The 27,774-nt window shown below is 48.8% G+C and overlaps 1 protein-coding gene across 4 annotated transcripts in view; it reads right to left on the bottom strand.

Moving 5' to 3' along the window:
• The window catches only part of TRIO (trio Rho guanine nucleotide exchange factor), a 355,050-nt gene that overhangs the window by 142,893 nt on the left and 184,383 nt on the right, over positions 1 to 27,774 (bottom strand). For all 4 annotated transcript variants that reach the window (XM_070476498.1, XM_070476500.1, XM_070476499.1 and 1 more), the window contains exons 11-13: positions 21,964 to 22,155; positions 3,793 to 3,962; positions 2,077 to 2,251 (exon numbers count right to left, since the gene is read on the bottom strand). In XM_070476498.1, coding sequence (XP_070332599.1) covers positions 2,077 to 2,251; positions 3,793 to 3,962; positions 21,964 to 22,155 — 537 coding nt within the window. The remainder of the gene's footprint in view (positions 1 to 2,076; positions 2,252 to 3,792; positions 3,963 to 21,963; positions 22,156 to 27,774) is intronic.

The raw sequence follows: 27,774 nt of genomic DNA, 5'->3' as shown, positions 1-27,774 counted from the left end.
TGGAATCAAGATTGCAGGGAAGAATATCAATAGCCTCAGATATGCAGATGACACCACCCTTAGGGCAAAAAGCGAAGAGGAAATGGAAAGCCTCTTGATGAAGGTGAAAGAAGAGAGTGAAAATGCTGGCTTAACACTCAACATTCAGAAAAAAAAGATCATGGCACCTGGTCCCATCACTTCATGGCAAATGGATGTGGAAACAAAGGAAATAGTGACAGACTCTATTTTCTTGGGTTCCAAAACCACTGTAGATGGTGACTGCAGCCATGAAATTAAAAGACATTTGCTCCTTGGAAGAAAAAACAAACCTAGACAGCATATTAAAAATCAGAGAAATTACTTTGCCAACAAAGGTCCATATAATTAAAGCTATGGTTTTTCCAGCAGTCATGTATGGATGTGAGAGTTGGACCATAAAGAAAGCTGAGCGCTGAAGAATTGATGCTTTTGAACTGTGGTGATGTTGGAGAAGACTCTTGAGAGTCCCTTGGACTGCAAGGAGATCAAATCAGTCAATATTAAAGTAAATCAATTCTGAATATTCAATGGAAAGACTGATGTTGAAGCTCCACTACTTTGGCCACCTGATGCTAAGAGCTGACTCGTTAGATAAGACCCTGAAGCTGGGAAAGACTGAAGTCAGGAGGAGAAGGGGGCAACAGAGGATGAGATGGTTGGATAGCATCACTGACTCAATGGACATGAGTCTGAGCAAGCTTCAGTGCTGCACCCTGACCCTGGCCATGGCTGGATGCGATGAGCTGAGACCAGTGCATCTCTTCTCTCTGTGGCTCCATGTGGATGGGAAACTCAAGACCAGAGCCCTTGAGCAGGTCTGACCAGGCATCATGGGCGGAGTTTAACTCCTTGTTATCACTGGTTAACACTCAAGAAGGCCTTTCTTTAATGCAATAAAAAGGTTGATGGAAGTTCAGACAAGCAGCCATGAAATGCCCCATGAGAGGCCCACATACCAAACTGCCACTTGGGGCTGGGACGAGTCCCAGAACCACTTCAGGCAGAGGGTCTGCTCAACTGAGGGAGCCCTGCACCCCGCTGCCTTCAGCAGTACCCTGGGTCTGGGCCCCATTGACCTCACAGCTCTGTTCTAAATGCAAGTCAAGTGACAAGAGAGCGCAGTCTGCAGACCCTGGCCGGCGGGCACGGGCCACCTGGGATGCCTGGAGGTACCTGGACAGGCAGCAGGTCTTTGCCAGCAGCTCATGAAGCCCTCGGGCTCCAGGAAGCCAGCCTCACCAGGGAGTTCTGGTTCCTTTCATCCTGTTCCACACACAGATTCAGCACCATCCAGTGATACTGACTTTCTGCTTGCACTTCATCAAGTTCAAAAACAAAGTCTTGCCTAGCAGAGAATTAAGAAACACCCTCTTGCTGATGAAGAAACGAAATCTGTCCTTCTCTCTCCTAGTCATGTATAAGGTGCAATAGTTGATTTTTAGGTAAGAAATTAACAGGCAACCTGAGCTTATGTGGGGGGAAAAATGGGCGGGCGAGGGTGTTTCCTGGGACCTAAAACAGCATTACTGCAGGCTCAGGGAGCACTCAGTCTCGGAGAGAGAGCAAGAGGACAGGGTGGGGAGGAGGACCATCGCTGCCCTGAGCCTCTGCCTCCAGGACGAGGGGGCGGCTGTGCGACGGCCCGATCCGGGAGAACAGCCGAGGGCACAAGGTGGCCCTGTCTGCATTAGCCCTGCCTGGGCTCCACCCTCACAGCTCGCTCACTTGGCTCTCCTGCCATGTGGTGTCTGCCCGCTGCCCACCTGCCTCCCCCAGAGCCGAGCCCCCACCCTGACTTCTGGGGAGCCGAACAGGAGAGGGGGCCACTCTGTCCCTCCTCGTCCTCCTCCTGGTGCAGACGGAAAGGGGGGCAGTGCATTGGGTGAGGACATGGAGCCTGGACGGGGCGGGGCCTGGACGGAGGTGGGCAGTGGGCGAGGATGCGGGGAGGGGCCCGGTAGGAGGTGGGGCGTGGCCTGGATTAAAGGTGTGGGGGGGGAAACAACAGGGGCGAGGGCGGGGCCCGGACGCGGGCGGGGCCCGCGGGACACTCACGTCGATGGCATCTCGCTCGAAGATGCGCAGCTGCAGGAAGAGCTCCAGCTTGATCTTGCGCTCCTGGAAGAGCTCCTCCATCTGCGCCTGGGCCTCGTCCAGCTGTTGCAGCACCGTCTCGATGTGGCTGATGGAGCTGTTGTGCGGCGTCTTGTTGCTAGAGATGGCTGAGTCCCTGCGAAGGGGCATGGGGGTGCAAACAGGAATTGGAAGGGAACGTCTCCCTGTCAGTGCCAGAGGGCCGGGCCCGGGGAAGGAGCCGGCAGGAAGCGGGGCTGCGGCTCTCAGAAAAGAAGCCGCCCGTCCCGCCCAACCACCCCGGGCTTCCCTGGGGCCCAGGACGCGCCGAGGAACACCTCCTGCTCCTCCTCACAGCCCCTCTGAGAAGCAGGCGTCCAGCCACCACACAAATCATCCCAGGGAACTTCATCTTCAGCCCCCTTCCTCCGTAAGTGGAGAAGAAATAATTCCTATTTGCTACAGAGGACGATATGGCTGAATGGCATCCCCGACTCAATGGACATGAGTTTGAGCAAACGCAGGGAGATGGTGGACAGGGAGGCCTGGTGTGCTGCAGTCCATGGCATCGCAATGAGTTAGACACGACTGAGCGACTGACCACCACCAACAATTTACCACAAACGGAAGCGCCAGGTCAGCTGTGAGCATTTCCCTGTGAAGCAGCTCGCTGAGCCTTCATCAAGGAAGGACTGCCTGACTCTCAGCAAAGCCAGCATCGCGGGAAGACGTCAGTGACCGTTAGATAAGCTCACCCTAAGTGATCCAGCAGGGGGTCCACATCAAGGAAGGTGGCCCAGCCCCAGCCTGCCTCCTGTCTTCCCCCCATGAGCAGCACCTGAGTGTCACCCGAGGACGGGCCTGCCTGAGCCTGGACTTGGACGGGAGGGACGCCCACCACACTCTGGAAAATTAGCACGCTCTGGGCCCCAAGGACGCAGTCCTGGGAGGTTTAGATTCATCTGGTTTGTAAAGAAATTTCAGTCAGTAATAGGTAGGTGTTAAAAGGAAATATTAATAAGATCTGAATTCTGGGGAAGTTTATTGTGTGTTAGTTGCTCAGTCATGTCCTACTCTTTGCGACCCCGTGGACGGTAGCCCGCCAGACTCCTCTGTCCATGGGATTCTCCAGGCAAGAATACTGGAGTGGGTTGCCATTTCCTCCTCTAAGGGATCTTCCTGACTCAGGGATCAAACCCAGATCTCTTGCATTGCAGATAGATTCTTACTGTTTGAGACACCAGGGAAGTTTATTAGTCAATGCCATAAAGAGAAAAATCATAAAAAGAGTGAAAAAAAAAACCGGAGGAAAAAAAAGAAATGAGAGAGATGTTAGTCTCCTCTGCATGTATGTTATTCATTCTCTACCTGGTTGGACAGACAGTTATAGTAAATGGTTAAAAAAAGTAGAGGGGGGAAGAGCTCCCGCAGACCTCAGAGCGCTGGGGGGCTGGGACAGGGTTCTGAGACGTGGCTGGGGGTAGAGACTGAGGGGCTAGGACGGGGGGACTGGGAGGGGGGATAGAGGCAGGGGACTGGACAGGGGCAGGGACTGGGGATAGGGATGAGGGGTAGGGACAGGGGACTTGGGCAGGGATGGGAGACAGGGACGGGGGCGGGGGGGTTGGGACAGAGGGGCTGGGATGGGAGCAGGGATGGGAGACAGGGATGGGTTGGGCAGGGACGGGGCTGGCCCACCTCAGCTGCTGGATCAGGTCTTCGCCTTCCTTGATGACGTTCACAGTCACCTGCAGGGTGGTCTGCTGCTGCTGGCCGAAGCGCTTGCTGAGGTCCTGCACGGCCTCCACGGACTCGGCGTACACGTCGTCCAGCAGCTCCTTCTGCAGCTCCTCCAGCCATGTCCACAGCTGCGGGGACAGCGGCGTGAGGGGCCCTGCCCTGCGGCCCGGAGGAGCGGACCGGGGGCAGCTGCTCCCAGGGAGCCAGAAGGGAGGCGGGCGGCAGGGGAGGCACCCCACACGGCCAGCTGGCCAGCGGAACATAGAGCAGGACGTGAGGTGAAAGAACAAACAGGCAGCCGGCCCGGGGGGACTGTCACAGAGGAGAGAAAGGAAGGGCGGGGGTTCTCCCGGTCCCTCCCGACACAACCACGCTCAAGAGGAAATGGAAAAGACCCTCCGATGGCCGGAACCTCTGCTAAATGGAACCGGCATCCTTCCACGCGCCTTCTGACTCTTCTTTAGCAGACGGGCGGCTTTCTTTTCAGCCAGAGCATTACAATCTATGATCAGTTACTAAGCTGCAGTTCAGACGGGGGGCTTTACATCCCTCAGAAAAGGAGGAAGCATCCAATGTGGTGCAATCAACCCGTCTCCATGCCTGGCAGGAGACTCGGGCGTGACTGTGCCAGGTCTCTGCTCCCAGCCCAGGCCTCAGCCAACATGGCCACGGCTCAGTCCTCCCACGAGCGGTGTGCGGACCGCGAACACGTGGTCACCGTCACTGCCAGGACCACCACCAAGGTGTCCGTGGACCCAGGTGGGTAAAGACTACTCGGGACAAGGGCGGCCCCAAGCCTGGTGGGGACACAGCATCTCAACCGCTCCCAAGAATCCCACTGCCTCCTCCGAATTCCTGGGGAGTCGTTCAGTGAGCTGCAAAGACAATTAATGAAACAGAGCAGGCCCTGGTGGCTTGGAAGGGGGTTTCGTGTGCAGAGAAAATGCTCCCTGCTGATGGAACAGTCACCTCCTATGTCTTGTGCTAAGTCGCTTCAGTCGTGTCCAACTCTTTGCCCCTTAGGACTGTAGCCCACCAGGCTCCTCCAGGCAAGAATACTGGATTGGGTTGCCATGCCCTCCTCCAGGGGATCTTCCCCACCCAGGGATTGAACCTGAGTTTCTTATGTCTCCTGAACTGGCAGGCGGGTTTTATACCACTAGCACCACCTGGGTGGCTACCGGTGGGTGTCTTACAAGTCCCTTACAGATGGCTGTCTGGGCGGCGGGGAGAGGTTTGCCCCTACCCTGCCCTGCCACGCAGGCCTCTTGGCAGAGACAGCACCACAGCTTTACTGAGGCCTCACTGACACACAAGAAACCGCAGAACTTAAAATACAGGAAGTCTGCTACATGCGAAATGAGTCCTGCTGAGAGCACGTTCTTATGGCCAGTTTGTCCAACAAAGTCAGCCTAGGCGCCCAACTGACACAACCAGCTACACAGTCCTGCAGTCTAACAGGTTTGTAATACTTTCCACACAAATAATTTAAAAAAATACATTTTTAATCTTACAGTGCAGTCCTATGAAAGGTGCAGTGTTAACAGTACAGCAGCTGGCACACGGGCTGGCACGCGGGCTGGCAGCAAGCGAGCCGGCAAGAAGAGCCACTGGCTGGGAGAGGCAGAGGAGGTGGGAGACGGTAGAGCTGAAGGATCATCAGCGACGGGAGACGGAGGGCCAGCTGCAACGTCACTCACGCCTCACGTGATGGAGTGCACACACTCATCTTTCAAAGTTCCAAACTTGGAGGTTCGCACGCAGGGGACTTAGTATATACAGGTTCGCATGCAGGGGACTTACTCTATACGATTTGATGAGCTCTGACACATGCAGATCCGTGCAAAGAGCAATGCAACTATGACAGTGATGCTCCATGACCCCAAGAGTCTTCCCGAGGCCCTGGGGAACCCCTCTTCCCTCTCTGCTCCCCGCTCCTGGACAACCGCCAGCCTGCTCTCTGCCACTGCAGATTAGCTTCCATTTTCTAAAAGAAATTCTATTCACAGAATCATGTTGTAGGTACTCATTTCTTCGGTCTGGCTTTTTTCAGCATCGTTCTTTTGAGACTTCATACATACCACTGTGTGGATCAACAGTTCTTTCCTTTTCACTATTGAGCGGTATTCCACTCTATGCTGATGACCACCTTATCGGCTCAGATGGTGATGACATCTGGGCTGTTTCCAGTGTGGGGCACACTGGTGTCTAGCCTCTGTAGGCACCTGCGCTTCCCTTTCTTGTAGGTACATGTCCCAGCGTAGAATGGCTGGATCACATGGTAGGTGTGGGCCAAACTGTTTTCCAAAGTGGCTCATTTCACATCTACCCACTGCAGTATGCGAGTGCTCCAATCCTGCCACACCCTCACCAATACCCGATGTGGTTGGTCTTTTTAATTGGAGACATTCGAAATGAGTGGTTTCTTATTACAGCTTTAATTAGCCATTCCCTAATGACTAGTGAAGGCAAGTCCAAGCTAACCTTGTAAGAGTTCTTTTGTTGCTAAACATGCATTTAGTTGAAAACAGCACTGGCAGTTGGCTCTTTAAGTAGGCCAATTAAATTTAAAAATAAGGGAAGTGCTGGCAAAGGACTTACTTTTAGTCAAGTACCTGGGGCCCTAAAGAGTTAATTTTACTAAAAATGTTAAAATATCAACCTGTGTCATATTATTTACTCATTTTTGTAAGATACCAAATTTCATACAATCCAAGGATTTTAAGTAAAGGCATTCCAGAGAAAGGCTGGTCCAACTCTGTGATCTTACAGATTGAAGGAGAGAGGCCCCCAGGTGATAAAGTAACCTGCACACATGGGCAAGTCCATTAGCAGTGACAACTCAGGAGTCGAGTGTCAGAAGGAGGCCCCCAGACCTGGTCACACTTCACACTGATACTGCATTTCAACGCGAAAAACGCCACTCATCAACAGACAGAATGTGGACTGATTTTCTGCACCATCTATAAAGAGTAACATACTCTAGTTTATTTTTTTCCTCTAAATTCTCATGAGCATGGCTGCTGTAGTTATAAATGGTAGGATGGACGAAAGCACTGTGACCAGAAGAAATCTCTTAATTTGCTTTAATATTTCCCATGAAAAACGTTCTATGGGAAGGTGATGACTTCACAATATATCCAAGTATTAAATCATTATGCTGTATACCTGAAACTAATATGTGTCGGTTATATCTCAACAGAAAAGTGTTTTAGCCACAAATAATTTATAAAAACATTTTTCTCATAATATTGAATAACAATTACGAGTGTGGGTTCTGAAGCCAGATTGTCTTGAGTTCCAATCCTGACTTAACATTTCCCAGGGTGTGACTTGGACAACTTAACCTGGATGGATCTATGTCTTGGAATTCTCATCCAGAAAATGAACAGGGTAATAACAATGCCTACCTCGGGGAGTTACTGAGAAGATTCAACAAGATGATATATATTTCTTCAAAATAAGTCAATGTCAGCCACCATTATAGTTTTATTCTTACAAGAAAAATTCTGATAATAAGAACTAGTTTTTGCAACTGTTTTTCCTATGGATATTTTTCAAAACATGCCCAAGTTCTGACCAGTTGTTCAAAATAAGTCACTTATTCTGGTAAATTTAACACTGCACCACATTTACATCTTTTTACCCCTAAAAACTCCAACACTTTAGCCACCTGACGTGAACAGCTGACCCACTGGAAAAGACCCTGATGCTGAGAAAGATTGAGGGCAATCCAGAAAGAACTAATTTTTCCCTCGACACCCTGGACCTCTTGACATGCATCGGGTGGAGGGTGCACACCGCCCCGGCTGTGGGGCCAGTGAAGGGCCCAGGTGTGGAGCAGACCACCAGGGTCCATCCTGGGTTCACACAGTTGAAAACGGAAAAATAACCTAGGTAGAAGAACCAGCTACACATAAATCCACAACTGAAACACCCAAAGATCCTTTACCCCTTTAGAATTCGTCTCTTTGGTCCTACAGGAAATTCGTTTTGGAAGATAAAAGTCTCAGAGAGAGGTCATTTCTGATGCCAGCTGATGATGAACTCAGACGTATCATAATAATACATGATTCAGGCAATGTCTATTTTTAAGGTTTCAAAGTGGTACCTATGATGCCTAAAATAACCTCTGAATAAAGCAATGAGAAAGAGTCTCTAGGATACCTGTGAAACTTTTCACCACAGATTTCCTAAGAGTTAAAGCCTGCACTTCTGTGCATGCTGCTAATTTACAATAAAAAGATAAACCTCTGCCCCACAGAGAGAGGAGCTGCAGTCGACCCACGTTCTCAGCAGCACAGATTCTGCCTCTAAGAGAACCTGGTCTGCAGCCAGAGTTAGGCAACGCTGCCTCCTAGAGGCCATCTGAGGTGTGACCAGGCATTCCATGCGGAGAACGTCAACCCGGGCCCAGAATGGGGTGCAGGGTGTACAGACGTGGTCACGGGCCAGGTTCAGGAAGACAGGTGGGATTTTTTGGGGAAAAGCTAGTGCTAAGATGCGGGACAGACTGGTCCTGGGTCCAGCATCCAGCTGGGTTGAACCCCCGTGTGCCCCCTATTCCAGCCCCTTCACCCTCCACACTGTGCTGGGTGAAGCCTAAAGGAATGAAGGCTCTGCTGGGAGAAAGTCCCCTGAAAAAGCCCCTTCTTTGTTAGCGAGGCTCCTAGAAGTGCTCACTGGGGTGGGGAGCCAGGCAAGGACTGAGTCTCTAACTGGGTCAGTGGGGACAGAGGTAAGATGGGAGCCCTGAGACTTGGGGGCTGCTCCATCTGCAGCCTCGCCCAGGTGGAGACTACAAGCCTGGGCCATTTGGAGGATCAGAGGAGGGTCCGTATCGCCTGCGAACCTTGGGCAAGTCCTTGGCCTTCTCTGCCTTCGGTTTCCTCCTCTATGAAATGGGAGCATTTTACCACGTGTGCCTCCCCTAAGAGGCAAAGCCAGTTTGGGAATCAAGAGAAAAGACCACAGAGGTGTGGCAGTGCTCAATCCCCACAAGCACCTGGTGAACAGAAGCCGCCACCACTGGTGTCCATGTCCCTGCTCTTGTTTGTGACAGTCATTCGGGTACCAGTGGGAATGGGCGGGGTGCAGGGCCAGTGTGGGAACCGTAAGAGCTGGCAGCAGAAGTGGGTGGTTTCGATGGCAATTTACAGGCGGAATTGCAGAGGGTGCCTGCCACGCACAGAAAAACACGATTCTGTTTCTGGCAGAGGAAGCCCGGATCAAAGCGGAACTGTTCCAGCTATGAACAGCATGTTCCTCAGTCTGAAATGAGCAACTGGGTCTTTTGGGGGCACGTGCCTGTCGCCTGACTGAGGAGGAAGGGTTTCAGGAGCACCTGGTTATTCTTAAAAGTGTCAGTTGCTCAGTCATGTCCGACTCTGCAACCCCCCATGTACTGTAGCCCACCAGGCTCCTCTGTCCAAGGGATTTTCCAGGCAAGAACACTGGAATGCGTTGGGTTGCCTCTTCCTTCTCCAGGGGATTTTATTAGTTCCCTGACCAGGGATCGAACCCACATCTCCTGTACTGGCAGGTGGGCAATGGACCACCGGGGAACTCCCCTGCCTATTCTGAGTCGAAGCAGACTCATAAATTAAAACCCATGAATGACATTTCTGTGATAGATCTGGACTTATGCTTGCTGGGATCTTCTCAGAACCTATTTTCTTATCTGACGTATCTGGCAGACCCTAGTCTAGACTTCGATAAGCTTGTCCTCCACACCAATCCACCCATTCGCAGGCTTCCTGCGTGGGCAGAGGTCTGCAGGGCAAACATCCTCCAGCCCTGTTGAGGTCATGCAGTAACCGGCACCCCACCGCCAGCCTCACCAGCCAGGGCTTTTGATACAGCCACAATGATTTCTGCTTCAGCACCAAGCCTGTCCTGGCTTTATGGCAATCTGCCCATTTTCAAGATAAATCACTCGAAACACAAGAAAGCCAAGTTTTCAGGCTGGCTGGCTTTGGATGCATAATCTCTCCGGATGTCCCAGACAGACATAAAAGTTCTGACTAGGTCAGTGGAGTCAGGTTAAAGACACGCTGACCGCAGAGTCTGCTCCCCTATAAAGGTGACACCAGGGATTAAAACAATCTGTCTGTGCAGCGTGGGGTTCACCTGGATGACTGGTCTCCATCTCCTACACCTCCTTCGTCAACAAGTTGATTTGAATATGGGCCTGGGCTGGAAATGACTTCCTTTATTCACATGCCGGGTATAGGTTACATAAGAAAGTCACAAACCCTTTCTTCTAGGCAAGGTCTCCTCGGAGACCAGTTTGGGAGGATAAGGACAGTCTTGACTGTGTGTTAACTGACACTCTAAATCAATCCTTTTTCACAGTCATTCACCCCACATTTTTCTGTCTTGTGTACAAATTAAATGTCAAATGCTCACTGATTCCACTGTACTGTTGTTTAGTTGCTAAGTTGTGTCCGACTCTTTGCAACCACATGGACTGTAGCCCACCAGGCTCCTCTGTCCATGGGATTCTCCAGGGAAGAATACTGGAGGGGGTTGCCATCTCGTTCTCCAGGGATCTTCCCAAACCAGGGATGGAACCCGTCTCCTTCCTTGGCAGGAGGATTCTTTACAACTGAGCCACCAGGGAAGCCCAGTTCCATTGTATACTCTTCATCAAAACAGAAACCTATTAAAGAATGAAATAAAGTTCACATGGCATAACTTGTTTATTCGGCTTCACCGTTTTAAAAGGTAGTTTATAAACTGTCTTTTCTAGAACTCTGCTTAGGACTGACCCCAACCCGAGTAATATGTGAAATCTACCATCTTAAAAAGGCACAAGTGCATTTTCTGCTTTCTAGCATCTCTTCCTTTTCGTTCAGTTCCTCAGAGATCAATAGACCCAATCTGGTGATCTAATTATCAGGTTCTTTTACTACCCAGGGATCTGACCTGCCTTGGAATAGAGATTCAAAATCATTTAGAAGAAATAAATTTGCTCTTAGAAAATCTTCACCCATTTTGGTTATTAACTTGGACCTATCAACATCACTGGTCCCAAGAAGAAAGTCCAAACCTTTCTCAATCTTGTGTTTCTAAATTTTGTGCTTTAGAAAAAGGAAGAGAAAACAAACAACAACAAAACCAAAAAAGCCTTTTCAGTCCTCCCAGGCCCAGCTTACCTAGGGCTTTAAGCTTTCTGACAAAACGCTGCTGGGGATCAATCTTTCTAATACTTATTCAATAAGAACAATGATCAGAAAAAAAAAAAAAGAACAATGATCAGTAACAGCACATGACGGAAATACACATGAACAGTTTTTCTCAATCACAGCCCTATCACATTTAGTTTATGAAGCTGAGTACTGAAATAAGAAAGTAAGAATAGTAAATATGTTCTCTATAAAAAAGTCTGACAAGTAAACAAGATTATATACACATCCATTTTCATTTGGGAGAAGGCAATGGCACCCCACTCCAGTACTCTTGCCTGGAAAATCCCATGGATGGAGGAGCCTGGTAGGCTGCAGTCTATGGGGTCGCTAAGAGTCAGACACGACTGAGGGGCTTCACTTTCACTTTTCACTTTCATGCTTTGGAGAAGGCAATGGCAACCTACTCTAGAACTCTTCTTGCCTGGAGAATCCCAGGGACGGGGGAGCCTCGTGGGCTGCTGTCTATGGGGTCGCACAGAGTCGGACACAACTGAAGTGACTTAGCAGCAGCAGCATTTTCATTTGGGCATTTTGGGACTGATAATGTTGTATTCCCTGAACTGCTGTACCAGTGGCTCACCTCTTAGTTGCACGAACTTAGGCCAATCTACAAACAGCCAATGAAAGCAGACATCTGCGACTGCATGTAGAAGTGACACTTAAACAAGAAATGCTACAATCTGGAGTCAGTGCACAGGCATACGATGTTGTAATAAGGAATTACCATGAAAATCAGAGAGTATATTATTAATTCATTCATTTAATAATCATTTACTGACTACTTTGTGTCATGTATATTAAGAGTTGCCTACAGTTTCACACATTAACTCTAGTTTCTCTCTTGATCTAAAAATTTTCTCTAGCTGAAAATACTGGGATGATAAGGAGAAACAGAAAATTCATGAATTTAAACCAGCTTTAAAGTGAAAAAAGTGAAGTCGCTCAGTTGTGTCCGACTCTTTGTGACCCCATGGACTGTAGCCCACCAGGCTCCTCCGTCCATGGAATTTTCCGGGCAAGAGTACTGGAGTGGTTGCCATTTTCTTCTCCGGGGGATATTCCTGACCCTGGGATCGAACCTGGGTCTCCCACATTCCAGGCAGATGCTTTACCATCTGAGCCACTATGCCCTGAGAGAGAAACAAGCTCTAAACCATTCTCTAACAAAAATAATGCTTTAACATGAATTATACTAAACTGAAAAGAGAATTTTCCTTTTAGATAATAATATCCCTCTTTCCCCACTGGCCAAAACCCAAAGGTTTTCCAACATATTTATTGGGGGGTGGGTGGGAATTTCATTTATTTTTTGTAGCTTTGGCTGGAAACAAAAGTAGTGAGTGATGTGAACAAAGAAAGCCACAAGTGCCAACGTGATGGAGCCAGGAGCAAAGGCCGCCCGGAGCCGCTGCCTCTGCCGCGGGCACTGCTGTGGATGCAGCTGGAGAAGAACACGGGGCAAGGTTCTGCCGGCCGGCCCGGGGGCCGGCGCAACGCGCCGGCCGGCCCAGGGGTCAGAGTGAGGCGGGTCAGAGTGAGGCGCCGGCCGGCCCGGGGCCGGAGTGAGGAGTGAGGCGCCGGCCGGCCCGGGGGCCGGAGTGAGGCGGGTCAGAGTGAGGCGCCGGCCGGCCCGGGGGCCGGAGTGAGGCGCCGACTCTGAGGGAGGGCGGCAGAGGCGGGCCCAGCAGTTCCTGCTGCTCAAAGACGAGTGAGGGAGGCCTCAGGGTCACACCCAGGCGGTCGGAGCTCTGCGTCTTCTATTTACATCATCTGTCGCGTAACAAGACGGGGATGAGGAAAAACACAGACCTTCACTGGCAGCTAGGACCTGGAGGGTGTGTGGCCCATGACCCTCAGAAATGCTGTTATTCCCAATTCTACAGAGAGAGCTGAGGCACCAGAGCAGTCTGCCCCACGTTACTCAGCCAGCTAAGTCAGGGAATGTGCCACGCTTCATATACTTTCTTCATTATTTTAACAAAGATTATATTTTTACAGAAGGAAATCAGAAATGATTAGAACTACTGTGGGGGATAGTCCCACCCAGTGGAAGACCACCTACTTTAAAAAAAGAAGAAAAAAAAAAACCCAGATCCCACAACCTATGTGAAGACATAGTTGATAAACCAATAGGGAGCAACTAAACGTCCAAAATTAAAATCTAAGGCTAAATGCAAGGGCTAATGATGCAGTAGATGGTTCTAGACCCCAAGTGTCCCATTGCTTGTGGACATTCACCTGTTTATTTGTATCTGTATCTGTATCAGATAAAGAAATCAAACATTTAAGAGCATACTTAGAGAGTTCATCTAAGGAACTGAATATTAACATAAAAATTAAAAAGATTTCATCATATAAGCTAAACTTTACTTCCTAAAACATTCTGCATTTGATCTTAACCTTTCACATTGACAAGTATATCAAAGCAATCCTGGACCTCTGAGATGTTAATAAGCTACAGACCAATCGTAAATTGCTACTGGGAGTGTAAAATGGTACAGTCACTCTGGAAAAGTTTAGCACTTTCTTTCAGAACAGTATGTGTTTAACCAAAGGACCCAGCGATTGTACTCTTGGGCAATTACCCAAAAGACATGAAAACTTCAGTTCATGCAAAAACCTGCACAAGAAGGTCTACAGCTTCTCTTCTTGGAAAAGTCAAAATAACCTAATTGTTCTTTAAGAGGTAAATTGTTCAGAAACTGTGATGTATCCGGACAATGAGAGGCTACTCAGAGACAAAGTACTGGCACGTGAAACGACAGGGAAGGGTCCCACGGGGAACTGTGCCTAGTAGAAAAAGCTAATCTCAAAAAGGTACCCATGGTATGATTCCATCTATACATTTGTGACATAAAATTATAGAGATGGAGAACAACAGATGAGCTGTTGCCAGGGGTGAGGGGTGGGCATGGTTGTAAAGAGGCGGGACAGAGGAGTCTACTGGTGATGGGGTGATTCTGTATGACTGTGCGTGGAAGGGCGGTGATGGTTACATGAATCTACACATGACAAAACTGCATGAAACTAAACATGTGTGCTTGTATGTACACATACACACACAGGGGCATGCACACGTGGGGAAACTTGAGTAAGCTCTGAAAGTGTGGCAAAGTCATGTTCACGCTCTAACAAGGCACATGGTTTTGCGAGACATGACCCCCCGGGGATGACGGGAGAAGGTGCGGGAACCTCCTGTTTCCCTTCTTCCCAGCTTTCTGTGATCATAAATATTTCAAAACAGGAAGTTACAAAAAGAAACTATGTCTCAAGGTATCACACATATTTAAGGATAAACAATAAAGCAAATCATTTTAGAGACTACAGAGAGATGACCGAAAATAGAGCCAAGAAGTTCAAAATAAAAGTCTTGAAAAACTGTGAACCAAATTTGAGAGTTTGCATGGGAAACACAAGGGATTCAGAGAAATCGGTGCTGAAGAGGCTGGGGTCACCCGGAGAAGGACCACGATCCCTCCCCTGCGGGGAGTCCTGCCGTGAACAGAAACGGGGCTTTTCTGGAAAGGGCAGAGTTCAGAAAACTAAGATCATGGCATTTGGTCCCATCACCTCATGGGAAATAGATGGGAAACAATGGAAACAGTGGCTGACTTTATTTTTGTGGGCTCCAAAATCAATGCAGATGGAGACTGCCGCTATGAAGTTAAAAGACACCTGGCTCCTTGGAAGAAAAATTATGACGAACCTAGACAGCATATTAAAAAGCAGAGACATTACTTTGTCAACAAAGGTCCATCTAGTCAAAGCTATGATTTTTTTCCAGTAGTCACGTATGAATGTGAGAGTTGGACTATAAAGAAAGCTGAGTGCCAAAGAATTGATGCTTTTGAACTGTGGTGTTGGAAAAGACTCTTGAGAGTCCCTTGGACTGCAAGGAGATCCAACCAGTCTATCATAAAGGAAATCAGTCCTGAAAATTCATTGGAAGGACTGATGCTGAAGTTGAAACTCCAATACTTTGGTCACCTGATTCAAAGAACTGATTTATTTGAAAAGACCCTGATGCTGGGAAAGATTGAAGGCAGGAGGAGAAGGAGATGACAGAGGATGAGATGGTTGGATGGCATCACCGACTAAGTGGACATGAGTTTAAGTAAACTCTGGGAGTTGGCGATGGACAGGGAGGCCTGGCAGGCTGCGGTCCACGGGGTCACAAAGAATTGGACATGACTGAGCAACTGAACTGAACTGAACTGGAAAGGGCAAGTGTCCTGAACAGGTCTGCACCGACACTGCCTGCAATCGCAAGACCTATCAGAGGGCAACTGTGGTCCATGTGAGGGCCATGAGCTGCCTGTAGTCGGTTTAGCCTTTCCTGACTCAGTTTAACTGCCAGACGCCAGACTGCTTCTCCAGCTCCATGGGGAAAGAAGAGAAAAGGAATCTAGGCACTTTGAGCGCTGGCTGGTGGATGGGTCACAAGGCAGGTTTTCAAACGTGGTGAGGATGGTGGGAGAAGCAGCTGGGAAGCTCCACACCGTGAATACAGGAGACTTGCACTGCCGTGTCCTCATGATCCTGCACCGAGCAGGGGCAGGGTGCCCATGGTGCTCTCCCTGCTCCCAGGGGATGCTGGCCGCTGGCCCAGGGCAAAGAAAGAGGTCTGCCTGCCTAACCGTTAGGCACAGAAATGAAGCCAGGCTGCATGGCGTGAGCAAAACATCTCCAGGTGGTGGGGAGGCCTTTATTTCTGACTTCTGAATAAAATGAAAGGTTCCTCTTTCTTGGGCGTTTCCCCAAACAAAAACTTGTCCCAGTTCAGGGTGTAAGCTTGCAGAAGCAGCAACGAAAGGCTTCTTGACTTAACCCAGCAAGAATCACAGCCCGATTCCAACGGGAATCATCTTTCCTGGGAAACCATGGCTCCTGGGAACCGAGTGAATAACAACAACAACAACAACAACAACAAACAGCTCAAGGCCACCGACTGGGCTCCAGAAATAAACTAGGGCTGAGGACTCAAGGTCACTACCTGGTTGCCTCAAATAACCCACACATTTCAAAGGTAATTATCGGTTGACTCGGGACATAATTTTGAGAATGAAGTTGAAGGGTATGAATGGATGACAATAATTATGCCTTTGCTATATTTGAAAATGGAACTATGGCCCTCTATCATTAAGTCTCGGGGATGATCAGCTAGAAATAGACATCATTTGTTCCACGAAGTGACCGAGTATCTGCTGAGTCTGGGAAGCAGGCTACAAAGACAAGGGAAACGAGGTTCTGGTCTTCAAGTGACTCAACCTCTAGGAGGAGAAACAGACATCTAAAATACATGACACACACAAAAGTATGTTCTTCCCTTGTCGTTCATTTTAATATTCCCTCCCTGGATGTTACAGTTGGCTTGGGAGGCACTTTGGAATGAATGAGTGAAAGGGTAAATGGATGAAGGAATAAACAGTGGAAAATGCATCCAAAAGGAAAGGAGGACAGGTAACAAAGGTCTCCAATGGGAGAATCATAATCAGAACTGATGTGAATAAAATGCAACAAAAACTGAAGGGAAGAAAGAGATTAACAGGTAGAAGACAAAATCTCTCTTAAAATTAGCATTCCTTTTAAATACTACTTCAAAATCATTTTAAAAAAAAGGACAGATGAACAGTCTTCAAGTGTTGTGAGAGATTAAATAATTTCATGAATACTTTCAGAGAAAAAAAAAAACAAGGAAAGAGTCCCAGGACACCTCCCAGTCTGGGTTCAAGGGTGAGACTGGAGCTGACCATCTCTCTCAGCCACCTCTGCATTCAACCTCAAGGTATAAGACACTTGCCATCCATGTGAAAAGGCAGCTGACCCTTGAACAACACAGGGGTAGGGACACCGACCCTCTGCACACTCAGAAATCCATGGAGGACCTACAGTCAGCCCTCTGCATCCAGGGTCCCTCCACATCTGCAGTTCAGCATCTGCAGATCGTGTAGCTGAAAAACATCCACGCGTGTGTAGACCTGCGGAGTTCAAACCCATGTTGTTCTCGGGTCCGCTGTGTTTCCTCTTTTCCTTCTTCCTGGGAACAAGCACCTAGGTTCTGTCCTCCAGGTATAAGAGAGTGGAGGTTGAGGTCTCCATGCTGAGCCTAAGTGCTCAGTCTGCAGCAAGACTTACAACCACCAACCTTCGCTCAGAGAAATTCCTGACCCAACACTGAGCAGATATCACTGTGCACTGGCACCTTCTCCAAGTTGGCTGTTAATGAGACCAGCTCTGAATTACTTGCTCTGCAGAGAGCCAAAGATTGACTACAAAATGGAGGGGGCTATGCTCTGGATCAAGTGAGAAATAAAAGCACAGCCAAACATCTGGGCGTGAGGAAGGTGAATGTCCGTGTCAGGGGAACCTCTGACTGTTAACATCTTAAAAGCTTCCTGTATTTGCCTAAACGAAAATGGCAACTCGCTTTTTCTATCTCACTCTGTGTGATTTTTAAGCCATATGAGCTGCTTGAGAAATATTCACTCTGATAACTTAAATCTCTAGCAAGTTTTCATTCATCCGATATGTTAAAATATTTAGTGACTTGATGCAAACACACATTTAATTAGCATGATTTCCTCCTCCTGGCCTTTCTCTCACTTTTAATTTTGTTTTAAAGCAAACAATGAAATTTGTTCTAAATGAAGTCATCTTTCAATAACTTTTCAAAACACAATGACTGAAGAAACCATTCCCTCCTACATAAAACCCGCCAAGTACCCTGGCGGGTCGGAGGGCCTTTGTGCAGCAGAGAGAAAGGAGACAGAGGAAGATTCTTGGGCTGGTCAGGAAAAAAAAAAAAAATCTACCGACAAAATGATGGGGGCTAAAAATGTAGTCTAAGCTTCTTTAGGTAGATATACTCCTAAGTATTTTATTCTTTTTGTTGCAATGGTGAATGGTATTGTTTCCTTAATTTCGCTTTCTGTTTTCTCATTGTTAGTGTATAGGAATGCAAGAGATTTCTGTGTGTTAATTTTATATCCTGCAACTTTACTGTATTCATTGATTAGCTCTAGTAATTTTCTGGTAGAGTCTTTAGGGTTTTCTATGTAGAGGATCATGTCATCTGCAAACAGAGAGAGTTTCACTTCTTCTTTTCCTATCTGGATTCCTTTTACTTCTTTTTCTGCCCTGATTGCTGTGGCCAACACTCTCCAAGGAAGACATACAGATGGCTAACAAACACATGAAAAGATGCTCAACATCACTCATTATCAGAGAAATGCAAATCAAAACCACAATGAGGTACCATTATACGCCAGTCAGGATGGCTGCTATCCAAAAGTCTACAAGCAATAAATGCTGCAGAGGGTGTGGAGAAAAGGGAACCCTCTTACACTGTTGGTGGGAATGCAAACTAGTACAGCCACTATGGAAAACAGTGTGGAGATTTCTTAAAAAGCTGGAAATAGAACTGCCATATGACCCAGCAATCCCACTTCTGGGCATACACACCAAGGAAACCAGATCTGAAAGAGACACCTGCACCCCAATGTTCATCGCAGCACTGTTTATCATAGTCAGGACATGGAAGCAACCCAGATGCCCATCAGCAGACGAATGGATGAGGAAGCTGTGGTACATATACACCATGGAATATTACTCAGCCATTAAAAAGAATTCATTTGAATCAGTTCTAATGAGATGGATGAAACTGGAGCCCATTATACAGAGCGAAGTAAGCCAGAAAGATAAAGACCATTACAGTATACTAACACATATATATGGACTTTAGAAAGATGGTAACGATAACCCAATATGCAAAACAGAAAAAGAGACTCAGATGTATAGAACAGACTTGTGGACTCTGGGAGAAGGCGAGGGTGGGATGTTTCAAGAGAACAGCATTGAAACATGTATATTATCTAGGGTGAAACAGATCACCAGCGCAGGTTGGGTGCATGAGACAAGTGCTCGGGCCTGGTGCACTGGGAAGACCCAGAGGGATGGGGTGGAGAGGGAGGTGGGAGGGGGGACCGGGATGGGGAATACATGTAAATCCATGGCTAATTCATTTCAATGTATGACAAAAACTACTGTAATGATGTAAAGTAATTAGCCTTCAACTAATAAAAATAAATGGAAAAAAAAATGTAGTCTAAGCACATGGATGGAGGGGAAGAATCACAGCACCTTCCACGCCCGTGGGTGACCAGCTTCCCTAAAGGCCTGCCCTCTGGGTACACGTGTGTCCTGCTGCGCACCCCTCCCCCCACTGTCACCCAACCCTCCCCTGGTCCAGGTCACTTTGGGGGCACACATTTACAAGGAACCAAATCACAGTGAACACACACACCAGTTTCTCTGATACTGCGATGGTCTTTCATATACAAAGGAAAGAATGAATGCATGGAAATGTCTCGAATTGTGAAGGGGAACCACTTCACTTTTTGAACACGTGTAAGTTCTCCTCAGTCTACAAACTTCACATATACTACAAGTTCCTACAGTGTAAGTCAAGAGAACAAAATATATTTTCACTTTTCAGTAAATGTCCAGGCCTAGTGACAACAGATTCTATAGTTGGCTAACTGGAACACTTTCACTGTAAAATTTTTCCTTAAAAATGCTGCTGATGTTACAAAATCCAGTGAACCCAAACTTAAGTCTCTGGAGAACGGCTTTTGTAAAAGGCTTTCCTTCCGGCTTCCTTTAGTGCCTCTTCCGCGAGAACCGTAACAAAAAGTGGAAAAGGTGATCAAAGGCGTAAATAGCACTTCATGGAAAGTGCCTTTTTTTTTTGTCCTAATGCAAGTTAAATCTTCATGAATCCTGCTGAGAATACGCCTAACCTGAGGCCTGGGACACAGGCATCCCACCACCGGCCCCCGTGTGCCCTGCAGACTCCAGGCCTGCTGCCCTTCCCTTAGCTCAGCCTGTGCCTGCTGCCCAGGGGCCCATCCAGGCCCACAGCGGCCCCTGCAGCCTGGGTGAGGAACAGCAGCCCCCCGCCCACCGCGCCTCCCTCAGGAAGGTCCAGCTGGCTCTGCTTTCTGTCTGTCACAGCCTAAAGAGCAAAGACACAACCTGCTTTTTCACGCGCATCATCCTTCTCTCTCTCAGGGTGGAGAAAATGCAAGAGAGAAAGAGCAGCTAGCATCCTATAATAATACTGATGGAAAAGACAGAGGAACCCACAGCTCTCCCAAAACAGGTGCTGTAACAGGTGCGCGGAGAGAAAGTTCTAGAGTGTGGGGCGGGGGTGACCACACACGACACACGACAGCTAACCACTGCTGAAGAGTAGAAAAGGAGTGCATCCAACCGCATGGACCAGACCGTGAGGATGCGGCGGTGATTCAGGCTGGTGCTCCAGATACACAGAGAATCACTGATGGGACAAGCAAGGTGATCTGAGTCACGACATGTGCGTTCCTGGCGGCAGGGCTGCAGCGGGGCTGGGAGCTGGCAGGGGCAGGGAGACTAGTTAGTGGTAGTGGCCTGACTCAAAGAGGAGTGAGGAGGAACTGGCGAACCTGCAGCCGTAGTCAGAAACCGCTGTTAATCAATGTCTGCTTAACGTGTCTCCTTGGAGAAAAACAGTGTCTTTACAAACACTAGAAAAAGTCTTTTTCAGTGGTGGCATTACTAAACCAGAAAAAGAAGCTGCTCCTGTCAGTTTTCTATGCTGACAAAGAGTCTAGGATCCAAAGGGCACCAGCCCCTTCCCAGAAAGGGCTGCTCAGGGTCCCAGCCATTCACTACATACGCTCCCTATACTAGCCTCCCCTGGAGGAGGGCATGGCAACCTACTCCAGTATTCCTGTCGGGAGGGTCTCATGGACAGAGGAGCCTGGGGGGCCACGGTGCAGAGGGTTGTGAAGAGCTGGACACGAGCGAGTATTGCACACTAGATCTCCGGGGCTCACAAAATTTCAGAGTTGAAAGTGAATATGGTTTTCCTGGAGTCAAACATTCGAGCTACGGCTGGCCTGGTTGAGGACTGACTGCCCAAGATCCCAGACGTGCAGAGAAGTTCTTTTCTTTTAAACAAATTCACAAGTTCCTGAGTGTCTTTAAATAAGGCAAGCCAGGCCTACCCGTTTGCAAGTGTCTTCCACAGTCCCGTGTCTTCCAGATCTTTCTTCCTAGCCTGTTACTATAGCCTTTCTGGACTCAACCTCAATTTACCTAAAAGGGCCCCCATTTCCAGTTTGTAAAGAGCTGTGAAATGGAGAATTTATCCCCTTAGAAATAAGACGCAGTAAAGGTGACATTTTAAATTCGCAGTCTTACTGAAAACTTTAGCTTTTATTAAAAATCCTACTATCTCAAACTATGATTTTATTTTTTTTTAATTTTATACTGGACTACGGTTTTCACTAAGAATAACACACATGCAAGATATAATTAATACCAACCTACTTTCCACTTACCAAATTACACATTATCTCTTATCCCAAGACAAGTTTACCAGGAGAGCTTACCGATGACTGCACTGTTAATAAATTCAGCATTATATAAAATGCACTCCTACGAGTATCTGAGGGCAGCCACACAGTCTGATAAAATCAGAAAGTAGCCATGCCTTCAACCACATGACAGGCTCACAGGCAGAAAGGAAGCCCCACGGCCCTGACCCCAAAGTGTAGGTCATCCGCTTCTGCTAAAATGGACGTGCCCTGCTCTCTCCGAGGGTCTCCTCCAGCCCCTGTTTTCCCTGCTCTCCTCCTGACCCGCAGCTCCCCAGGCCAGCCCCACCCTCACAGGTCTGCTCCTGGCAGGCGCCTCCCCGGGAGATGGCGTGCGTGTGCCCGTGTGACAAAGGCAGGCCAGCAAGGCCAGCTGGGTCCCCGTCACCACCACCCACGGGCGACCCGTCCTCACAGGCCACCTCTGGTCCACTGCCTGACATCACAACCACCCTCGTTCCGCCCATGGAGCCCCAAGGCCCTTCCGGGCAGGGCTCCGTCTTTGTCCCCTGGAAGCTTACCTCTTTCACATGGGTGTGAAAGGACACCGACATGTCCAGGAGGATCTTCCGCTGCTCGACGCGTCGCACGAAATCCTGTATCCGGTCCTCGAGCTGGTGGGCAGCCTGATAGATCTCTTCCGGGTCACATTCCCCGGTCTGGGCCAGCTGCTCGGCCGCCTCGAGTAGCTTATCTGCATTGGTGTATGTGTTCTGCGAGAAAGAACGTTCAGAGACACAGGAGGTGAGTACCAGACAAGTTGGCCTGGCTGGGAGCCATGATACATGGGAACGGAGTCGGCAAGCACTGTTCCTTCCTGCACGTCAGTAGGACGGGAGAGATGATTTCAGGAGTTCAGAACACCACCATCAGCAGCCTTTGCCATTCTTAACTGAGTTAAACTCTGACCCTCACGGCAAAGCCCTTCCGTCTGGGGCCGTGATGGGGTTATTTGTAGGCAGCCGCTGGCTGTCCTGTGACTCACAAAAGGGCTTTTGGCTTTTTGCTACCGCCAGAAGGGAGCTCGCAGCCACAAATGCCTGCTTCACTTTTTCTCCTGGTTTTATGACAGGGTGCAGAGTTCCAGTTTTGTGTCTTTCGGTATTGATGTACCGCTTTAGGATAATTCCCAACAGCAAGTGAAAAGGTTACGCTGCAAACACACACAATTGCTGTCTCTTTTCACATGTTTCTGCTTATCAGCAATTCTGTGCTTATTTTTTTTTTTCCCCTTACTTCAGGGATATACTGTTTTAAGAGAAAAGAAGTAGTAACTGCGATGGCTATAAAGTAGCCGGAGTTTTAAAGAACTGAGGTTGAGTGCAAAAGGGTGTCTAAAATACTCTGAAAATTACTCTGTTTTTATTTTTGATAAATCAGGCTGCAAAGCAGTTCCTCAAATCAACAGGGCTGTGAGAGACCTGACGCTGTTCAGGGGAAATGCCAGCGAGAGGGTACTGATGGGGGCAGGGAGCAGTGAGCCAGGCCGGGGACCTCAGACAGGAACGAACAACATCCGGGCCCCCGACAAGGCCCAGAGGAAGCGTGCAGTTCCTGAGACACCGACTGAGCCCGTCAACCTTCTCCTCCCCCAGCACTTCAGTCCCACAGCTGAGCAGGATCGGGTCTCACGGGTGAGACGGGTGTGGGCCCGGGGTGTGGGGAGACCTAGCCCAGTGGGGCACAGGGCGCCTGGGCAGTGGGCAGCCTGCCAGATGGAGACTGAGGACCTCCAGGGTATTGACCTACTAAGCCAACAGACTAATAAAGGTACTGAGAGCTGGGTTCCTCATTTTGGACAATGGAGTTACAAATATGCAAAAGGAGAACACTTGAGTCAGCCCAGGGGCAGGACTGGACTGGAATTGGGGGGGGTCCACGTGTGGACACGGTTTTCCATGGGCACTCACGTACCGCCCCCCCCCTCCCCCCATCTACTGAGAGGACCTGAGAACAGCAATGGAGCAATGGCAATAAGCAGGGTGGAACCCGGATCTCTAGTTCTGAGGACCATTCTGCTCTGCAGGGAACCGGGGGTCTGTGGAGACATGGCTGATTCCAGTACAAGATGAGCCCCAAAGCGAGGAAAAGCCCAAGGATGATGTGGAGAGGACAGGGCGGAGAAGCCAGTTTGTGAAGGCACACGCTGGCCATGTGAGGGGCAACTGAGCATCAGAGGGACAGTGAGGGTGACGGAGGGTCCTCCACCCAGTCACTAGGAAACCAGGAGTCCCCACCGACAGCAAGAAGCAAAAGCGGACAACGGACAGCATGTTTGTTACAGCATTTAACGGACAGCATGTTTGTTACAGCATTTCACAGTATATCCTCACCAAGTGCTCAGTGATTACAAAGAGGGAAGGGCTGACTCACAACAGAGCCATCTGGCAGACACCACCTTAAGCCAGGGATCAGAGTGGACACCAGAAGTTACAGCAAAGATTAAACTGCGTACCGCTTGACAGGAGGGTATGAGGAGGACCCGGAAGGGCTTCCAGGATACACCTGCTGACGACGTGTAACCAGAATATAACCGCGAGGAGACATCAGACAAACCCAACATGAGGGGCCTTCTCCAAAAAATCGGGACACAGAAGTTAAGGAAGGATGGAGAGCAGCTCCAGGCGTAAGGACACCAAATGTGTCCGGTGACTCTATATGGGATCCGTTAGACATGGACACTGCGGGGTCTGAGTGTTAGAAGATAGTCATGTGTCAGCGTCAATTTCCTGATTCTCATGGTGCAATTCCAGTTGTACAAGATAACGTCCTTTTTGGTAGGAAAAAGACAATGGTTGGACGGAAGCAAGTTCTCTGGGCTGTATTTCCAACTTTCCTGCGAGTTTAAAACCTGTAGAGATTAATCCTTTGTCAGTTGTTTCATTTGCAATTATTTTCTCCCACTCTGAGGGATGTCTTTTAATCTTGTTTACTGTTTCCTTTGCTGTGCAAAAGCTTTTAAGTTTAATTAGGTCTCATTAATTTTTATTTCCATTACTCTAGGAGGTGGGTCATAGAGGATCTTGCTATGATGTATGTCAGAGTCTCCTGCCTGTTTTCCTCTAAGAGCTTTATAGTTTCTGACCTTACACTTAAGTCTCTAATCAATTTTGAGTTTATTTTTGCATATGACGTTAGGAAGTGTTCTAGTTTCATTATTTTACATGGAGCTGTCTGGTTTTCCCAGGGCCATTTATTGACAAGGCTGTCTCTTCTCCATCTTCATTGCATATTCTTGCCTCTTCTGTCAAAGGTAAGGTGCCCATAGGTGTGTAAGTCTAATCTTTGGGCTTTCCAGCTTGTTCCATTGGTCTCTATTTCTGCTTCTGTGCCAGTACCACACTGTCTTGATGACTGCAGCTTTGTAGTATAGTCCGAAGTCAGGAAGCTTGATTCCTCCAGGCCAGTTTTTCTTTGTCAAAATTGCTTTGGCTATTTTGGGTCTTTTGTGTTTCCATACAAACTGTGAAATTTTTTGTTCCAGTTCTGTGAAAAATATCATTGGTAGTTTGATAGGGACTGCACAGCTTTGTAAATCTAAAAAGGAACATTGACTTGGATGTTTCTTTAGAAGATAAAAGAAGGTGTCAAACAGCACCTTGTTTTCCCAGAGTCACTTGTAAAAAGCTTCATGTGGAAAGCACTGTTAGTATCTTTTTAAAAACTCCAGTGTGAACAGGCAGCATGGTTGTATCTTCCACACTCCAAAAATTAATTAGCATGGAGCCATTCTACTCATAATCACTGTACAACATAAAGAAGGAATGGGTCTTCAGATCAGTCAGGAGGTTCTTGGCTCTGCCAGACTGCAGAAATGGTCCGGTGTCTGAACCAGCCCAAGACGGGGCCCCGGTGGTGCAGTCAAGGGCCTGCAGCGGTCACACCAGCTGCAGGACTCGCTGCCACCAAGTAAACATGAAGCGCTTTCCAGGTTCCTCCCGCGCCAAGCGCCAGAACTGTTCTATAGAGCAGTCTATATTTAGTACCTTTTAAGTGAATTCAACCATAAGACTTTCGACACTTCCTTTCTGAATCTCTGTCTTGTTCCTTCACCACGTCAAGTTTTGAAGAAGTTAATTTGAAGAAAAATTCGTTTAATACAGTGCCAGTTCAACATCTTGAAATTAAAGACAATTTAGAACTCATTTTACAAAGGACCTTTCAAAAACAAAACCCCAAGATGCACACTAACGCGCCTTAAACTTAACTCGGAAAAAGAAATTTCTCCTCCCTAAACCAAGAATCTGTTTATCTTATGAGCACATTTCAGAAAAATGAGAAAAGGCTCTTCATTAAGCAACAAAGATGCTTCTGCTTCTACTTTGGAAGCGCCTCCTAAGGCCATTCTGTCCAAAAGAACCGCATAAATCTGAAGCATAACCTTAGATTTGCCTCGGACAGAGGATGCGCGTTACACTTTGTTTTGACAGAAAGCCTTCAGAGATGAGAAGGCGGAGAGGGAAAGCGGGGGAAGGCAGTCACTCGGGGCCTCGGCCCTCCCTGCAGGAGAGCAAGGCTGATGTCACTGTCTCCTCTGGGAAGGGCCAGACAGCTTTCCATGAATGAAGCTACAAACACAGAGCGCGACCTGGCTTGATACCCGGACCACTGCTTGCCGAGCCCCAACCTGCTGCACATGGTCTTAATCAAACCAGCCTCCATCTGGAGCCACCGTGCAGCCTGGGGCTCTCCTGATTTCAAATCTGTCCTCCCAGCCCCCTCAAAGGATCTTTATCAGGCAAGGTGTGGGGCTAGAGAAAAGGCAGCCACCCTATTTCTTCAGGCCTGTGAACGTCCCCACTGTACTATACCGAATCTGTTCTTACTGTCTGGAGTCTACAGGGTGCCCCCCGCCGCCCCACCCATCCCGTGTGCTCTGAGCAGAACACGCTCTTCAGAACCAGCCCGAAGGGGGCAGTGACACGTGGTCTCTGCAGGTACACGGGGGGCGGGCCCGCACACAGTCAGTGAGCCCTCGGGGCTGAGGCTGCACACACAAGCTGGACACGTGTTAGTGGACACAGAAAGGATCGGAGATTTTCACTCGAAGGTGAGCGGAGGGAATTTACCTAAGTGGCTGGTCCAGGTTACGGTCAATTATGACAGAGTGCTGAATGTCCACCCTGGGCCACGGCACGTCCCTGCAGGCCCCGGGTCACAGTTTTATCAGCTAGAGATGCAGAAAGCTAGTCGGCCTGCCATACGGCAATGAGGAGGCCGAGGAAAGTCACCCAACAGTCCTTCAAAACCAGCCAGTCTCTAAAAAATGGAGCAGAATCAAGGGACAGTCTTCGAGAGGGGCCATATCTATATGTTAGTCACTCAGTCTTGTCTGACTCTTTGCACCCCCATAGACTGTAGCCCACCAGGCTCCTCTGTCCGTGGGGTTTTCCAGGCAAGGATACTGGAGTGGGTTGCCATTTCCTTCTCCAGGGGATTGTCCCAACTCAGGGATTGAACCTGGGTCTCCTGCATTGCAGGCGGATCCTTTACCATCTGAGCTACCAGGGAAGCCGACAAGTGAGGGGAGGGTGATAAATATTTCATCCCAGAAGGAAAAGAGTGAAGAGAAAGAGAAGCTGGAGGTGCTGGGGGAAGAGGCCAGAGGCGAGTGGCTGGGTCCTGGCACTGGGGTGGGAGGGCGCACAGGTGGCCAAGTTCAGGTGGAGAGCAGAGGCTGCTCCCACCCAGGCGGGTCTGCGAAGAAGAGAGGCCCCCGAGAGGAGAGGCGGGTGTCTGTCCGTGGCCCGCCTGGCAGAATGCCTGGCACACGACCAGTGATCAGGTGAAAACCAGACAGAGGGAAACAAGGGCAGATGTCTGTAAAGTGAGCAAAAGCTGTTTACACTTAAGGGGTTTGTCTTTGTTTTCATGCACAGTTCAGATCTGAGCTTAAGGATTTCCAATTAAAGCGAAAAGCTCCTAGAATCCCAGGGACAAGGTGCCGAGGATGATACGAAAGACATGAAAATCGGGGGATGGCGGACAAGGCCCTGCCTTTCCTGGAGCTCGTGTGAAGGCAGCCCTCTGCCCGGGGTGCTGCTGCTTTGACCCTTGGCTCCCCTGGAGACCCAAAGGCACCAATGTCTCCCACAAAGAAAGCGTCCCACCCTCGCTGCCCTGGACACCAGTGTTGACGAGAGTTGATGGTCATCTTAGATCTGAGGAAGTAAGTTCACCATGAAAAGGGCTTCAAAGGTAGCCACAGAAGGGAGCTCCCTAATTAAGAGTGAAAGGAACCACAGGAATTGGAAGGGGGGGGTCCACGGATGCTGGCCGCAGACGGGTACTCGGCAGACAACGCTGGGGTGCGCTCGGGAAGGCGCGAGACA

This window comes from Odocoileus virginianus, chromosome 14 (genome assembly GCF_023699985.2).
Source record: "Odocoileus virginianus isolate 20LAN1187 ecotype Illinois chromosome 14, Ovbor_1.2, whole genome shotgun sequence".
NCBI classification, from domain to species: Eukaryota; Metazoa; Chordata; class Mammalia; order Artiodactyla; family Cervidae; genus Odocoileus; species Odocoileus virginianus.
Note: the sequence above shows the minus strand (reverse complement) of the source record. Positions and strands in the feature narration are given on the sequence as shown.